This window comes from Ursus maritimus, unplaced genomic scaffold (genome assembly GCF_017311325.1).
Source record: "Ursus maritimus isolate PB19 unplaced genomic scaffold, ASM1731132v1 scaffold_8, whole genome shotgun sequence".
NCBI classification, from domain to species: domain Eukaryota; kingdom Metazoa; phylum Chordata; class Mammalia; order Carnivora; family Ursidae; genus Ursus; species Ursus maritimus.
In genome coordinates, this window is record NW_024426996.1 from 71402596 (window position 1) to 71421994 (window position 19399).

At 33.3% G+C, this 19399-nt stretch overlaps 1 protein-coding gene across 6 annotated transcripts in view; it reads right to left on the reverse strand.

The window, feature by feature from the left end:
* The window catches only part of CPEB2 (cytoplasmic polyadenylation element binding protein 2), a 70104-nt gene that overhangs the window by 22827 nt on the left and 27878 nt on the right, over positions 1-19399 (reverse strand). For 3 of the 6 annotated variants that reach the window (XM_040625072.1, XM_040625069.1, XM_040625071.1), the window contains 2 exons: positions 16798-16848; positions 9044-9067 (listed from right to left, as the gene is read on the reverse strand). In XM_040625072.1, coding sequence (XP_040481006.1) covers positions 9044-9067; positions 16798-16848 — 75 coding nt within the window. The remainder of the gene's footprint in view (positions 1-9043; positions 9068-16797; positions 16849-19399) is intronic. The other 3 variants (XM_040625074.1, XM_040625070.1, XM_040625073.1) reach the window with 1 other exon arrangement.

The window sequence follows — 19399 nt, forward strand, 5'->3', positions numbered from 1 at the left end:
CCCCCCCCCCCCCGCCCTTGTGCACTCACTCTCTCACTCTCTCTCTCGGACAAATAAATAAAATCTTTAAACAAAATTTTTTTCATTGCTAGAAAATCATGACCACTTTCAAGAAGCCATAAAAACTATGGAATTAAGTACTCATTTAAAAGAAGAGTTAACTGAGAATACATCAACAAAAATATCACTTTTTATCTTGCCAATTATGTTTCCCTATAACCTAAATTAATATGATTATAAAAGGAGAACCACTAAATAATGACATCTTTTATGTGCAGCACACTTTAAACATGCTTTGTAAGAATGATACACACATATATTTAGTGCCTGAAAATGACTGGCGATAAATGTAAAATTATATACATCGGGAGAAGTAAAACTGTATTATAAAAAGATTTAGACTAAAACACAACGGTTTTCAACCAAAATTAAATTATCTTTCTTTTTTTTTGTTCTGAAAGTAGGATGTATTTTCAGGTTCTTACACTTCAAAAGACTAAAACTGAATGATAATGAAAACACAATATAAAATTTGTGGGAGGTCACAAAAGCTATATACTGAGAGGAAAATTTCCATACTTAAGAGAAAAAGTTATCGTTTTAAAATACATATAGAAAAAGAAGAAATGTTTAGATAATCCTAGTTTCTGCCACAAAAAGAGAGAAAACAGCAAATTAAATACAAAGAGAGTAAGATAAAAGAAATAAAAAACTAAAATCGATGACATATAAAATAACATGAAAGCAAATCAACAAAGCCAAAAAATGGCTCTTCGAAAGCTTATAAAATTGATATACCTGTAAGCAAAGTTTATCAAATTTATCAAGAAAAAAAAAACTCAATTTACCAATACTTAATGGAAAAGGGGACATCAACCAACACAGAGCCTATGTACATAAAAGGCTACACTTCCTAACTAGTTTTGCAACCCTGATAGTAAAACCTTGTATGAACATTACAAGAAAAGAAAACTACCTGTCAATATCCCTTATGAACATAGAGTCAGAAATCCTAAAGAAAATACTGACAGGTTGAATCTAGAAATATACACAAATGGAAAACACATCATGATTAAATAGAGTTCACCCCCAGGAATATAAGATTGATTGAGTCAGTAAAGCGTGCCACTCTTGATCTTGGGTTGTGAACTTGAGCCCCACGTTGGGTGTAGAGCTAACGAACTAAACAAATAAAAGGAAAAAATAAAAATAAAAGTATACTGATATAAGATTAAAATTCTGCTTTTCTGTCTCTCTGTTCAAAAGACAAAGTTTTCCAAAATTGCTGGTTTGGACTTGATTAAAAAAAGCAAAAAAAAAAAAATCAATTACTGTAATTCACATTAACAGAAGGAAACAAATATCACACAATCATTTCCACAGATGTCAGAAATGCATCTGATAAAGTTCAACAGCCATTCATGATTAAAAACTCCCAGCAAACTAGGAATAGGCAAGAACTTCCACAATCTGATAAAGTGCATTAAAAACCCAGAGTTTACATCTTCAATGAGAAACTATCAAATGCCTTTTCCCTGAGGTTTGGAAGAACGTTCACTTATTTCTATTCAAATTGTACTGGAGGTAGAACTAGTACAGTAAGATGAGGGGAAAAAAGTGTCAAATACTCACAAGGAAAAAAATAAACTGTCCTTGCTAAGAACATGATTTTATATGGAAAATTCAAGACTCAAACTACTAGAAATAAGTGCATTTAGCTAGGGGACAAATACAAAGTCAACTTACAAAAATCAACTTATTTCTAGACGACAGTACTAATGGAAAAAAAATTAAAATAATGCTATTCCTTATGTCATCAAAATACATCAAATACTAGGAACAAATTAAACAAAAGATATGCAAGACCTTTACACTGAAAACAAAAATTTGCTGAGAAATTCTGCAAGACTAAAGGAAATGAATAGAGAGAAGAAATCAACATGTGAGATGTAAATTCTCTCCAAATTATCTATAAATTTAATACAATGTCATTCAAAATCCAAGCACATTTTGTCTTCTAGAAATCTCAAGGAAATTCTGAAATTTATGATAAATCAAAGGATTCACAACAGTTTAAAAATCATATAAAAGAATAAAGTCAGAGGATTACACAAGCAGATTTCAAGACTTACTAGTTAGCTATGATTATTAAGAATGTAACACTGACGTTAAGATAGGAAAATAGTTAACTGGAACAAAATAGAGTCCAGGAAGAGACCCCAAATTTACAGTCAGTTGATGTTTTTCAAGGTTATCTATGTAGTTCAATGTGGAAAGGAAGATTTTTTTTTTTTCAATAAATGGTGATGAACCAATGGATATCCAGCTGGAGGGGGAGAAAAAGGAACCTTGATTCCTATTCTCACACCATACCAAAAATAAATTCAAGACTTAAATGTAAAGGATAAAACAGCTAAGTTTCTAGAATTTCTTCATGATGTCTGGGGACAGGCAGTAATTTCTTAGGACCAAAAGGCACTAATGATGAAAGAAAACAACTGGACTTCCATCAGAATTAAATACTTTGTTGCTTATCAAAAGACCGTAAAGTGAAAAGGCAAGCAACTACTAGAAAGTAGGACAAAATACATAAAGAACTCTCTTAAATGAAACAGACAAAAGACTTGTACTGAATTAAAAATGGGCAAAAAACGTGTACTGAAACTTTATAGAAGAATATAATGGATAGGTTATAAGCTTATGAAAAGGTTTCAACATCACCCTTAGTTATCAGGAAGATACAGATTAGAATAATGAGATGTCACTTTAATGCCTATCAGGATGGGTAAAATTAGAAAGCTTAACAATACAAAGTCTTATACTCTATTCGAGTATAAAACTGGCAAACTAGTTCGTAGTTTCTAATAAAGTTAAGCATACATTCAATCTATGAACTAGCAACTCCACTCTTAGTTATACATCTAAGAGAAATGAGTGCTTATGTACACACACACACACACACACACACACACACAGAAAAGAAAAAGGGAATAAAATATTTATGGTAGTTTTTATTTACAACAGGTCCCAAATGGAAAACAACTCAAATGTCTGTCAATATTTGGGAAAGGGACAAACTGTGGTATATTTACACAGTGATTCTATTCACTAATAAAAAATAAATAACTACAGATAGTAATTTCTCTTCTATACAATCTTAACATCTTACAATTTCCCTTTGAGACTGAAGTTATAAGTATTCAAAAGCAATTATTTATGAAATTTTCAAATGTTTTCTTCTTTTAAAAGAAGAACTGGATGCGGTTGTTCCTAAGGTTCTTACCATAATAATTAGAAGTTTTTTTCTCCAAATAATCTTAAAGGTGAGATTTTCATGCTGTTAAAACCAGCAACAACGGATACTGATTAACAAGCCCTACAGTCAAAAGAATTTTAAACTATAATTACAGTTGCATTGTTTGAAGGGTTAAGGCTTTTTTTTCCCCCCTATTTTTTGAAATCATCATTTGATCTTGACATCAAACACCTCATTTATATTTTCTGGCTGTTGTTATGAAAATCTTGACTCAAAATTCTCTATCATACTACAAGGTAACAAGGTTATACAGAATTCCTACTTCAGTGATTCTAACTTAAAATGTATATACACCCATATTTATTTGTAACATATATGTGAAAATATACACACATTTGTAACACATGCATGTATATAAACATGAAAATTAATACAATGCAATATGAGATTAGTTATAACCAAGATTAGAGTGAGATTCTAACTAGGAGTTCTTTAAGAGATTTACAAAGAATGTGATAGTTTTAGACAGAAAAATGTTGAGGAGAAAAAAGAGGGGACACTGTAGGTAGAAGATACTTGAGTAAAGAAACATTCCAAAGGCCATATCAAGGTAAAATATAGAAAACTGGAGACATTCTTAACTATGTGCTCAAAAGCCCTACTTGTGAATGCAAGTAAAATACCTCACAGTAAGTTAGTCACTTAAAATGTACAATAAAAATTTTGAAGGTAAAATAGTTACAATAAAGATTATAGAGGAGGTAATAAGAGATGAATGAGAGATGAAAGAGATGAAAAAAAAAGATAAACGAAGACTGCCCAATCACTGCCAATGAAAGAGTGTAAGATTACTTCCGTGTTGCCAGGGCTCTTTAACAGATACCCAAAATCCTTCTAACATGAAGGCAACATTATAGGATCTACAGTCCTCTAACAAGACTAAAAAGATATCTTCTACCAAAACACAAAATTGGCAAAGGTTTTAGAGTAAGAAAACAGCCACTACCACAAATACAAGCCTTGTTTGTTATGGATAATTAAGATTCTAATTACTCATTTCAAAATATTTTAATAACAAGGATTAGAGAATGCTTGAGACTTTTCTATATTCCCATAAAAAATGTTTACTCCATCCAATAATAAAAGTTACATGATGAGCTTCTGAAACTGAAGATGGGGCAAGACACTAGATTATGACTAGGCTGTTTGTATGACAGGACAGTTGGCCCCGACACCTGGTTTCCTGGTGTGGGAAGGTATGTACTTACAACAGGGGTTGTAAGCAATTACTAACTTTACACTGGTGGCTATGTTAATGTGCCCAAATCATAGCTATATTGACTTATCAGATTTTGACCTTATTTTGGAAGCCCAGACTAAGGAAATTTCTCAACATATCCAAAGGGGGAGGCAGGAAAGGAAAAGAAAACATTTGTACAAAATTCGGCAATTTACAATTTGAATCTTAGCATAGTTCTTTGATCTCAATGCATTATCCTGTACTTTCATTTACTAAATGTTGTCCTAAAAATAAAAAAAAAAACTATATAAATATAGATCTTCCAAGATCCTAAAGTCACTCTATTGGAGCAGAAAAATCTACCAATGTGATGGCATGATTTTTATCTAATATGAAAAGATCAAAAAAACTATCAAAACAACAGAGACAGATCCAAGACTGAACTCTCTCAAGACCACCTACTTAATCAGGTAGAATCACTAAGAAGGTATGCTTTTCCAAAGAACTGAGGAAGAAGCTATAGGGTACCCTTACCACCTAAAAAGATTTTGCCCCAATAATAGGTTCATCTTTTTCTCAGAGAGGATGGATAAGACATTTAATTTTAATAATCAATTATAGCCTAGTATGTCCTTGTAAATTATTTTCTAGACATAATATATTTGACAAGTTCACTAAAATTTTGTTTCTTTTGGATACTGGTATGGCTGGGTACAGAGTAGGTAGAAGTTGGCCTCTTCAAGGCGGAGGGGTAAGCAAATTTTTTTCTGTAAATATTTTAGGCTTTTGTAGGCCATATTGTTGTATGTACTGCTGTAACTACTTAACTCTGCCATCATTGTAGCTCCAAAGCAGCCAGACAAAAAGTGGATGGGCATTGCTGTGTTCTAAAAAAACTTTGTTTATGGTTTGGAAGTTTCGCCTGTGGGCCACAGTTTGCTGACCTCTGTCTTCCAGTATTACTCTGGCTTTTTTTCATGCTTTGTAGATTTTGCCTATTCTCTGACAGTTATCAAAAGTATTTCTCAAAGAAGAAGAATCTCAGCCTTGATTTCATCATAAAAGTATTTGATAGTGGTGATATTTAGGGGGTGTACTCTGGCTACTTTACAAGACTAAGAGTTAAACAAATTTGAATCAAATCTAACCAAATCAGAATGCTGGGTCAATTTTAAAGCAATACATGGTATACTGTATTATTAATATTCCTTGTTTATTACATTGCATAAATCTGAATGGTTACACTAAATCCAACCTCTCTAACTGAATTTCCATAATTTCATTCCCTTTTAAAATCCTTTCTCCTATTTCGTTCCATATACAATCTATTAACTCAAGCTTTGGGATTACCTGCTAGAACAGACTGCATTGTGATGTTTAGCCCTATCAACTAAAATAGGCTCTATTACTTAAAATATCCTATATATTTTTGTTCCTTTGGGAGCACAGTAGCCCTTTAATCCTTTATTAAAGGGATAGATTGCAATATAAAAATATTTGAGGTGGAGAGAGAGAATTTAAATTACATTTTACATCTCCCTTCACACTCCTACCCTAACCCAACCCCAGACCAGTGTTGTTCACTCTTACCTTCCTCCTCCCTGATCCTGATCCCCAGACAGCTCTGAAGTAGAACTTTTTTTTTTTTTTTTTTTTTTTAAAGATTTTACTTATTTATTTGACACAGAGAGAGACAGCTAGCGAGAGAGGGAACACAAGCAGGGGGAGTGGGAGAGGAAGAAGCAGGCTCATAGCGGAGGAGCCTGATGTGGGGCTCGAACCCAAAACCCTGGGATCACGCCCTGAGCCGAAGGCAGACGCGTAACCGCTGTGCCACCCAGGCGCCCCTGAAGTAGAACTTTTTATGGCTCTCAGAGTATAGAGATACATAGGACTTGGGGCAGAAAGAAATATTTGCTCTTTCTTAATTACTTCCAGTATAATTACATTTTGAATATTCCTAAAGTATATTTTATATATTAATAACTAGAGCCAATTTGATTTAAAGTTCTTCTTGACATTATTAAGGAAATTAAAATATATAAAGTCATTTTGGTAGTAATTTGGTTTGACGGCAGTCAAGTGGGAAATCTTTTAAATGAAAACAGCTCCTCTATGCCTGGGTTTAAAGGTGAGTCAAAGGTGGCAAGAAAGAACAAATAATTCTTCCTAAACTGCTCTACAAGGTCGAAATGCCTTGTGAAAACAATACTGTTCACCCACCGCTGCACTGGTAAAGAGCAATGTCTTATTTTTGGTAAGAATTATATCAACTCATTGTGACACATCCCACATGAGCAGTAGATCTGATATGTATCAGACTTTTTTTATTTTTTAGAAAAGAAAATGATTAAATAAAATTAGTTAATGCAGTTCCTCTGATGGACCAAATGTTAAACATGAGGCCCACACAAGGGGGATCTTGGTAGTTAAAGGTTATCAGTGTGATAATGATATTGTATCTAGCATAGAAAAAGGAAAAAATGAGTAGAAAATAGCAAGAGAGCCAGGCTACTTCAAGTCCTTTCTGAGTCATTCCTTTGGTATGTGTGTGGGTTTGTTTCTTTTTCTTTCTTTCTTTTCTTTCTTTCTCTCTTTCTTTCTTTCTTTTAATGTTTTATTACTGTGTCAAAGTACTTTCAAATTCAAATAAAACCTCTCAATAAGTATTTCTAATGGGTATATTTTTCATATGGCCATCAAAATTGAAATTTTAAAAGCAGACTCCGACTATTCACAGAGGACCAACTGAAAAACTACTAATGCCATATAATTTGAAAGGGAAATTCAGGTGTTACCCCTTAATGTTAAGCCAAGTAAGTGTGACAACTATCAGTTCTGTCCTAAAGAAAGCTTCTCCAGAAGCCTTAAAACCATGTGAGTCTTCTTTCTTCCAAAGCTGGCAGGCAGCTCTGAAGTTTTTATCTCTATCCTCTGGGGAGCCATAAAGAGTAGTAGTAAGTTCCCACCTGAAAGGAGAAAATTTTGCTTTTTCTTGATATCATAATCGTAGTCTATAATTATTGAATTGAGATAAAAGAAGATAAACAACAACATGACTGTCTGATACTGTGCTCCTAAGAACTTCCTAGATTGTAATATTTATGCTGGAGTATGCCAAATTAGATTAAACATAAATTACTATGGTTAAAAAATGAAAAATGTATAGAAAGAAAAGATCCTAAATTAAACTTCTCTAGAGTTTCAAAAATACCTAAAAATCACAGCCTGATAAGTGGGTTTTTCCAAAAGAATTGAAGCTCCATAGTCCACAGATGTGAAAACAGGTACTGAAACTCTAAAAGTTTAGAGTTTCCCCCTCTTCTCAGTTGCTAACAACAACCTTTAGAAGGTCATTCAGCTTTAGTTTTCCGAGTTTTGAGTTTCTATATCCTGTAATTTTTTTAGCCAGAAAACTAAGGAACCAAGAGATTCAGTCAAGCATTTGAAGAAACCAGATTCCAAAAATGAAGTTAAATTTAGACAATGTGAAATACAAAACTGGAAATACTACTTAAGAATATATAATACTTGTTTCTGTCATCAGTGGTGGCAGAAAGTTTTAGGTTGTTTGTTTTCAAAGTGCACATACTCATGACTACATGAAAAGAAATTGAAGCACTGGCACATATTTATAAAATTTATCAAAAGGCACTATTATTACTGTCTATCCTCCATGGCTCAAGGGAGATTTTAGGGGTCAAGGAAAATCCTTTTTTATTCATTTTGGTACTTAAAACAGCTATTTAAATATCATGATTATTGTGCAATCAGAGGATAATCTAGTGGTATAAAATTACTTTTGCTTCTTCTCATCCCATCTACTTTGCTCCCTCCCAGTCTGCACATGAGAAAGAGAAGCCAAGTTTTAAGCCCCAGAACATGTCAGCGGCTATCCAGAAAGGTTTAGTAGTCCAGCCTCTCACGGTCCTTATTTTGTCCTTAAGATAGCAAGACCCCAGAGGGGAAGACTGGTGCAGGAGAGAAAGAGAGTATGTGAATGAGTGTGAGTGTGCCTACGTGGTGTAGAGAGAGGGAGAAAGAAAGCATTATATTCTTAGAAGACACAGAAATATCAGCAACATGATTTCTATACATTAGTGTTAACAACAGCCTATTTGGTATTTACTTTCAACTGGATCAGACATAAAACTAATAGAGTTGTAAATGATGTACCAGAGATAACCAGTTACAGATTTAGAGAGTAGAAAAAGCATACTGCATGTCACCTTCACTACAATTTATTAAACATATTTTTTAAGAAAACTATAAATAGTAGCTTTATTTTAAAAGGTATAAAAATTACTTTAAACAGTTAAAATCTGGACAGTTTAAAAGGAAGACATTTATTAAATAACAATATTAGAATGACAATGTGATTTAAAGGTTAAAAGATTTAGGATTCAAAACTTTGACAAGTGTGCAAATCAAAATAAAACTTTTCTGTGAGTTTTCAGACAGTGCATTAAAAATCTAGGCTAATTACAGCATTGATCAGTAAAACCCAATTAAAAACAGTTATACCATAGCAAACAGAAATGAATTACCTCGTCTTCGCCCATAACTCCTTGCTGCATGTAAACAAAGGACAAATTGTAAAATGTCAGAACTAAAAACAAGCCCACCCATACAAATATTCGTGATATGAAAAGCTAAGTGGGCATCTGGTAATCAGTGCTACTTTGTTTTAAGATCTAGGACAATGTCACTGTATAATATCTGTATGGTGTTTTACCATTTACAAAGCACTTTTATTACATATACTGAACTGTACAAAAAATGAAATTAATAAGAAGTAAACCATTTATTCTCATTCATGCTTAAATTCATGAATAAATATTTCTTTAATCTGATCAGTATAGTAATATGTAACACCTTACAGTTAAACAGCATCCCAAATAATGAATGGAAACAACCTGAATTAAATCCTTATTTTCCTAATTATAAAGAGTGATAAAGCAGATACAGTCCAACAAATAGCTACTCAAACCCAATTCACATTACGCCAAGCCTTGTGTGAAGAAAGTACTGGAAGACAGAGAAGAATGAAAAGATACAACAATATTAAACTGATACTCTGCAGCCTGTAGAGCTTAGACAGAAGGTAAAGAAATCAATCCATGTTCAGACTTGCTTAGTTGAAGAAATGACTAATGATACACTATAGCTAACAATGCTTTCAATCCTTTTGGTACGTTTTATAATCTCTAGCTAAGTTTTTATGTCTCTATCTCTGGGGTAAGAGAGATTCAGACACAAATTATTATTAGTATTATCATAGAATAGCACATTTGTTAAATACTGTAAAAGTATAAAGCAGAAAGGCATTTCAATCTACATTACTAGCAGTTTACATAATTCCTTAGGGGAAAAAATACTGCAATTTATTCTCCATAAGAAACAACCAGTTTGATAAAATCCACAACATATTTTTAAATAACTCTTCCCCCTAAAAATCTGAGTATATGATGAGTATTTTTACCCTGGAATTAATATATGAAATCAAAGCAGTACCAAAACAAAAAACAAGTGTTAAAATCAAGATCTTAACCCAAGTTTCATGAGTTTTTTAGGCGTGGGAAACTTTCCTTCTGAATACATCTCAAATCAAAATATATATTGAAAGTCATTAGAAATAGAGTTTCCCCAAAGTATAAAGCAAAGATCAAAAGAAAACATGTCACATCGTTAAATATATTCTATTATAGAAGTTTTACAAAATATAAGGCTTTAAAATAAAGAAGTATGTCCATACGTAGGAATATAGCATTAATTCCCCTATAGTAACAGTGGGAAAAACAAAATTGTCAACCCTTAGTCATTTACACTTCAAGAAATAAGTCAAGAAATAAGTCAGTAAATACAAGGTTTACATCGGAGTCTTTTATTAAAAAAACAAACTTCATTTGCATATCTGCCTCCATTATCTTATTTAGCTAGAACTACTGTAGATTTAACCTTTTCGGGAGCTCCAATTACCTCACAGCCTAGCAGACTGACTGACCTGTACATTAGTTTATATGTAAGCTTACCTGTGTGTTTGTGTGTACATACAGCTTATAAGCACATTACCTGTGTATATTACATATCGCTAACCAGACCTATATATTAGTTTAGGGTAAGGGTAGGGGTGGAAGTAACATTTTTGCTGTGGAAGTCTCCCAACACTTAAAAAAGCCTTAAAAAAAATCAGTATCTCAAAGAGATGGGAGATCAACTGTGGAAAATCTAATAGCAATTTTAAAAGAGCTAACAAGAACAGACCACGGAGGAATCAATTCACTGAAGTCTTGATAGTTGTATTAAGTGTGGAAATGGTCAATAGGCCCCAGTCACAGCACCAGTCTTAGGAGTTAGGCTCCTTACTTATCTCTATGCATGATCTAAATGGTATTAATCCAGTATAAATTTGCTTTATGCGATTTCATTCATGGGGGTAGAAGGTGGATCATTTACAAAGCAAATAAAATTATTCTCATCAAGTTTAAAGTCAAATTATGAACTATAATGAAGTAATGACATGGCAAATAATTCTTGACCTATTGAGAAAATTAAAGACATCATAACCAGTTTATATTCTTAGCTGTTATATTCTTTGCTGAGGCTATTCAATACTAAAATAGTCAAAATATGTACAAATGTTCATAACATCTTAGGTTTCATCTCATTCCTACGCTTGAACATATTATTTAGAAAATTTCTCCAACTATCTCATACCTGAGGAATTTTAGAATCCTGTAAAGAGCTATTCCACTTATTTTTTGGACAACTCTCAAATTTCAAATCTCTACATTACCAAAAATAGAACTGACTGCATGAAGCTAAAACCATGTAAAACATTTCCCATCCGCTGTCATGGAAATAACCAATCTGCTACCATCACACTAAACAATGGTGTGTATACTCACTTTCCTACCAGTGTTCTTATGGGAATTTCTGGAGTATGTTCTTCTGTAACTCAGATTCAGAATTATTAAAAGCCCCCAGTAAGAAAAAATCATTAAATTATTATTATGTTTTAATTAAAGAAGACTTCTTTAAACAATATGCCCCTCCAAACTCATTTAGAATATGACTTAGAAACAAAAGTGAGCAATTTTTGTATAAAAACTGTATTTAGAATATTAAATTTCAGGTACATAAGGTTTATAAAGCATTATAAAAAAGTACAACTCATTCAAAATAAGGAACTGGCTATTTAACATACATATGTAAATATATATGTGTGTGGATACATATATATGCATGTATGTTTAATTATAGTATTTTTTTTTTCATGGAGATAACAAGACGGCTGTGAAAAAAGACCTTTTTTACACAAGTGACTTTACAATTAATTTGGTCCTGCGTTATCAATAATCTTATTTAGGTTCTAACCCATTAAAAAGAAATAGGAGGACTCTGACACTCTTTTTGGCGTCTCTGTGCCCTTACAACTGGCTCTTAGCTACAGCTGTGGTGCATGAATTACTGCAGCTGGAGGAAAAAATGGGTAAACATACTAAATTAGCTAGAAATATTTAGGTTAAAGTTCTCTTGGTGTGAAACTAAAGAAATTCTTATTTCTTGCTCTAAAAAGCCAAAACCAGGGAGAGAAATATACCCCCAAATTATAATCCTTTTCAAGATCCAAAATAAATCTGTTATCTACTCCACTTCCAACAGCATAAAAAAGAACTGATTACGTACTCAAGTTTCCTATTTTCATGACTTAATACAGTACATTTAGAATATCTGCCCTCAGAAACACAATTTCATTACAGAGTAGATTTTTTTAGTTAAAAAATAAACATAACTTCTTTCCTCCCAAAAAGTCGAGCAAGCTCTTGATTACAAACATGGCTGTATGTGGTTAATCAAAGCAATTTTAAATTTCAAACTAGCTTGCATCACCCCATACTTCTGCTCTCTTTTCTCCTTTTGAAAAGCCGTATGGTCTAATAAAGATATAAGCTATTTTTCCTTGGGAGAGGGCTGAGAGGAACACAACATGATCCAAATAGAAATAAATACTTGAATGATACATCATTTTGAATTGGTCCTCACCACTACGAAAAACAGGGTGGCTCTGTTTTATTTTGTTCTTTCCTACTGATAATAAAATATGTGAGATTTATACACTTACAAATATAAACATTCAGGCTGTCGTTCTAACTTCAGATAGTACTTTTGTTTTTTAGACAATCTACTCATTCCTATACAATGTGACTTCCCTAAAGTGCTTCCGGATGTTAAATTTGGACTCTTCTACAATATTATTCAATAGTGGCAGTCTCCACCCGTCAATTCAACTTGATTTCTAATTAGATTGAGGAACATGGTGTGTCAGGAGCCCACTTGCAGTTATAGTTCTCTGGCAATTTTTATTGTTAATTTTTTTTTAATCTATACAACTTCATGAGACCTACAGATGTGGGATTATACCTCTTCTTCTTTGAGTTAACAGAGGCTCAAAGTTAAGGATTTGCTAGAGGTATTGCACAGTTTTACCTAGTCTGACCAATTTCCTGACCTTTACCCCATTCCCTGTTTATTTCTTAAAGGAATAGTTCAAAGTTTAACTACAATGTCAATTGACAAGGAAGGTAGAATCATGAAAGCTTTACGACATTTGCCTTATCTGCATAACAACTGTACTACTATTTATATATTATTTTTTATTAAATGGACTCAAGCCTAGCACCTAGTAATAGCCTAGTAACATCACAGATTTCTGCCAGTTCTGTTTTCTCTAAGGAATGTTCCTGAATTGTAGTAGTCATGCATTTATTTTAATACACATTTGTGTACCACTAAAGTCATCTTGGGTACCATAAGGGACATGCACACCATACTTTAAGAAACACTGCCCAAGAGAGTCATTTCGCTTTTGACCCAAATTTTGTTCCAATTATAGCTCCTTCCAAATGGTTCTGGTTTGGCTTCCTGCAATAACATAAAACAAACCTTCTTTGGTCACTATACCTAACTTTCTTCAAATACTTGAAAACATTGGTTCCATCTTTTTTTAATTTTATATTCTCCAACACTTTCATCTATTCAGAGAACATGAATGTATTCTTTCAAAGTCATTTTGTCACCTTTCATCATCACCCACTGCCATAGCTAACTCTTACTTATAGGACCTGTTCTAAACACTTTACATGAATGAATTCCCTCACTTCTCAAAACAATCCCCCTGAGGCAGGCAGCATTTTGTCTACTTCTGACATAAAAGAACCTGAGTCAAACTGAAGTTAGGTAAACCGTCCAAGGTCACACAGCTAGAAATAGAAATAGCGAAGTTGGGTTTAAACCCAGATAATCTACCTCCAGAGTCTGTGGTACCAATGACTGCTTTGTTTTGTTCTGTTTTTAAGTTCAATTACCCAACATATAGTACATCTTTAGTTTTTGATATACTGTTCAATGATTCATTAGTGGTGTATAACACCCAATGCTCATCAGATCACGTGCCCAACTACTGTTAACTATTGCTAAATCACCACAAAAAATACTGATGTATAATTTATTACCAAATATTGATTTTCAAAGTCAATAATATTAGTTATGCTTGTTGGTTAAGTAATACAACTTAATCAATTGCTAATAGTGAGTTTAAATCTGTGACATACTAAAAATTAATAATTTAAAAAGTCTATGTATTGAGAATCTGTAATTTCTTTCATCAGTAATATTTAATAATAGCTTAGTATAGGCAAAGGCTTGGTATTGATAACACTTAATTCCCATATTTCCTAGGGAGACAATATGCTAGGAGTATAGCTAAATTACAAGAATTAAAAGCAGCTCAAGGAAAATTTCCCCTTAGTTTTTATTGCCATTTGCTTACTTCTCTCTTCAATAACTTAGATGTCTACAAAAAAATTACTTACATCCTTAATATTCAAATATCTCTTTACCCTATAAATATACCCAATATCCTGATTCCTGCTTCCCCCTTAACAATGATCCCAAATGAGCAAAATAATTTTTTTCTCTTGAACTGTCCTTACTGACCTAAACACATTTTGATGTCCTGGTTTCATTACCTTTTCTCTCTCCTAGTCCCTTGCGAGGAAAAGTTAAAAATATCCAGGACAGCTTACTGTATTGAGTATGTAATGTGGCCCTAGAGTAGAGTGGCAGGCTATGAAGAGTGCTCACATAACAAAAAAGCAGATTTGTCCACAAGATTCAACTCTTGCCTAAAATAAAATATTCTTTTGTCTACTATGTGCTAAAATACTTCTAACCTAACATCTAGGCTATTTATGAAGGCTTCAGACAACTGATGAAATCAATTAATTTAATAATATTTAATGCAACCATGGGGCACCTCGGCTAAGTGTCTGACTCTAGCCTTTAGCTTAAGTCATGATGTCAGGGTCCTGGGATGAGCCCTGCATGTGACTCCTGTTCAGAAGGGAGTCTGCTTGTTCCCCTCCCTCTACCCTCCCCCCCAGCTCATGCTCTCTAAGTAAATAAATAAAATCTTTAAAATATAATAATAATAATGTTTAATGTGGCCAAAAATGTAAGTTGTAAAAACAGTGCAGCTCCTAAATTCTTTGCTCACATATAACTGATGTATTCTATTGTGATTACAATATACTTCTGAATCGCCCTAGTATACTATGCATAAAGAAATCTCAGAACATCTGTGAATGATCTAACAAACTGTCTCATACAGTACCTTCCTTCAAATGGATCTTAACAGAGTATGAGAAATACACACATTCTATTTTTTCCACTGAATTGCTTTTTTTAGAAGTTACAATAGAAATGTGAATGATCTTTATCACATAGAATGTCTAGAAAGAAAATTATTTAAGGAAGTCAGGATAAATACATAAATAGTTTATTGTTACCTAAACCCATCATTATTTTATAAATCTCATAATGAAAATAAAAATTATGATCTATATGCAGTTTGTAAACTCAATTTCAACACTGTGAGTTTTAGTAACAGATTTAGAGTTCAGAGACCAGCTATTGAAATGGCATATATTTTTTTTTAATTCCATGGTAGAAGGAAAGTTAATTGAAGAAGTCCTGGAATGTGATTTCTAGTACCTTTCTGGTCAAAGACTACGTAAGCACTATAATTCACTGAATTCATGCACGTGGCCTGCTGGACTATTGTAAGGTCTCGCCCAGACATGGCCTCAGCCAGAGAGCACAGTCAGGTCCCAGGGTGAGAACCTTGACAATTCAACCTCTAACCATTCTTCAAGATCCTAACAGATAACCCTGTGCTTAGACTAAGCTGGTGTGTGGTGGACAACTCAATATATAACAGTCCAATGTTAAATGAACCAGTCAATCACATCACCAGACACTGCTTCTTCCATTTTTCTCTCATTCCAAAAGTCCTACCTCTCTTGACAATCTCCCAGGTGGCCCGGACTTTATTCCCACTTTTCCGTCACTACAGTCTTTACTTAGTATTAGTTCACATGATCGAGCTTTATACTGGCCTTTTTTTTTTAGACTTTATTCCCCAACTTCACTGCCATCTGTTCTCAACAAAGCTTTAGTTAAAATAGAAGAGCCAAGCCATTCTAATTATATAATTATGTATTTTAAAGTAAGTACTATCTCTACTCTTCCTTCTTCCTACTTCCCTCTCTTCATCCACCCTCTGATTTAAAAATACCTTTGTGAAGGATATTTTCATCCTCCATGTCCACTCCCACAATCATGGATGTGCTAAGTACTGTGACTCTGAATACAATGTTTGTCCAACAGAAAGAAAACAAACTTTAATGAAAGTTTATTTATCCTGTTTCTAACTCTGGTGAAGTTCACTGTGTAACTTTCTAGTTAGAATAAATTAAGTTAGTGTGAGCACCATATTTACACAGAATCACTAGCATATTCATTCTTTGATTAACATAAGCACAAGTACTATACTAAGTAACAAGTTCTATGCACTTTACAAACATCATCTCATTTAATTCTCATAATAAACCTTGAGATTGTTATTCCCATTTCATAGATGGAAACTAAGGCTCACAGAAGTTACTGAACAAGGTCTCACCATAAATTAGAAACCCAGTATTCATACTCAGGACTCTCTCCAAAGTCTGTGATCAATGAATTAAATCACACTGTCACAAATACACTACAATGACTGCTTTGACAGCCAGAATATATTCAAATTCATAATTCTGCTTTCTGTACAGAAGTTGTAGCTTTATTTTTATACTTATAAAATAATTAACTTCTGTGTATGGGGAAGGTATAGAGAACTATGTTCTCAATCATATTTATTTACATGAGTTAAATTGGAAACATAAAATGTTTTTATAAAACTTACCATTTAACATCAACAGATTATCAGTTCCTGGATGTGGATAGCTCAATCGACCTTTAAAAAGACAGGAAAGGGAAGTTTGAAGATTATGGAGCTACTTAAAAAGCAAGAAAAGGGAAGTGGGATAGGGAGGAAATTACTGAACATGGTATATTTCTTAAATTAAAAAAAATTTCTTAACTCAAAACATATTAACCGAAATCATCTTTGAAATTTGAAAGCATAACACAAAACAGCTAACCTTAGTTCCCAGGTCATAAGAGCACAAAGTGACTCAGAAGCAATGCCTGGAGAATAAAGGCTATTTGTTTTTTGAGATGTAAAAACAATGTAGGTATCCTAGTCCTCCCAACTTAAAATAGGATGTAAACATTTTTTAATCTTTTCAAAACTGCTTATAATTCTCTCCACAGCTTTCTTTTTCCAAAAATAAAATCTGAAGAAAAGGAACTTATATTCCTAACCAAAAGACAACTAAAATATTAAAATAAAAAATGAGTACCAAAACTCATCACAACTTGCCATTTAATCAATATAATTTCATATATAGTTGTATTTAAATAAGGACGTTTGATAAAAAGTCTTCAACATATTATTACAAGTGATATTGCAAATTTAATCTGTTCAAAGTTTACAACTGATCTAAAAATTAAAAACGGAAAATATTAAAGCTTAAGGCAAAGTAGCCTAGTATTTCCTTTGAGCCATTCTTCATTCAAGAGTTTGGCACTTAATGCATGCAGAAGGGACAGCAGTACTGCAGACTGCTGTGGAGAAGAAGAAAAGGTACGTCTGAACATACTGCAGGGCTCATTCAGCATTTCTACATCATAACGCTTGTTTGATTACATGCCAACATCGAGGGTGATCATTGTTTTTAGCCCATTAAAATAGAGGATTTTCCTCTAATGCCTGAATCTCAGATGGACTATTAGAAAGGTTCATTAAAATCTACTGAGAAAACGACTAAAATTAAATGTCTGTGCGATGGCACGTCAGCAGCTTTCAGCACAGACCTTTAAAGACTCTCTGACAGTTTGGGATGCGATGCTGCCAGAATAGTGACCAATAAATACCCGAATGAATCTGACATGGTTAATAAGGAGCACAGATTAACTGCATCTACCTCAACCACCTCAGCAAGCACTCTAGACTGGAACGCCCTGTATTACACCCAAACATCCCATGCAAAACACAGACTGTCTGTCGGGTTTTGTTTCAATTATGAAGCTAAAGAATTCAATCATCTTCCAATGAAGGAGATAATCCAATTCTGTCATTAAAATATATATATTAGCGATATAGATACACACACACACTCTCTTCATCTGGGCTCTGATTTAACTGTAGCAGATTCAGACTTGATGCGGTGAAACAAAACAAACGTTACTGTCCTTCAAAAGACAATTGACCACCTCTTATTTACTTCTGCATTTCATGCAGCATGACTTCAGTTAAACTAATAAAGCCATAACACTCTAAAAACATGCAAATAAGTTTATTGTTGCAGTACCTTAGTATGGAGTGAGAAAGAAGATAGCATGTACAAAAGGTACAAGATACAAACAGAAAGCAGACCTTTTCTAAACTGGATTTCAATAGCACGGAGCTTTACTTTGTCTGAACTATCATAGCTTATTTTGGAAATATGCCTATTTCTAAACATCTTGTGGCAGATGACCAAATTTAGAGAGCAATATAAGGCTGTGAAAAATTACTGTTATTTTTGACTTGAGATGGAAAAGCAAGACCTCTAGGGAAGTGTTAGCCTGTATTGCTATATCTAGTATAACAAATTCATTAAGTCTTGTACACGACAGTGTGTAGGATGCTGAGGACACAACCACGAGTGAGTATCTGCTTATGATATGGTACGAAAGACAGGAAGAAACAACTTCAATAAAATCTGCCAAGTGTTAAAAGAATCATGTACAGTATGCTATATAAAAAACAAAGGAGTATTTAACCAACCAGACACTCAGGCAAGACCTGCTAGAGAAGTAAACTGAGCAAAGCCTTAAGCCTGGTTCCATTTCAAAAGACACTCAACTTTCAACTGCCATGTAATCATCTAACAGGTTCACTGTTTGCTTTACCGACCGCAAGACAGAAATAAGATATTTTCATTGCTAATAGTCTTTTGACTTCCTGGCTCTGAATGGACTTAAAAGGCACACCTGATGTAAAAAGTTCACAAGGTAGATACTTATTTGCAGGATGTATATTTGTATATATGTTCTAAAATACAGTTCTCCAAATAGGAAAATCTCTCAATATAACTAATCAAATACTCCAAAATGAAATAAGCAAACTCAGACTCATTTTTCAATTACCCAATCCCTTTTCCTCTACCACAGCAAAATATCAGTATGTCTTAAGAGACGTAACTTTTACAGTTCTGTTTTACCTGGGATAGTATTAAAATTACTTTCACTAAGAACATGATAATTTATAGAAATAACTAAAATTTGAAGGCTTACTCCGTGCTAAAAGCTTTTCTAAGTTCTTTACAACCAATTACTTAACCCTTACGGCGATCCTATGAACTAGGTACTTTATCTTCTCCTCTGAAGGTGAAGACACTGTGCCACAAAAGGTTACAAAA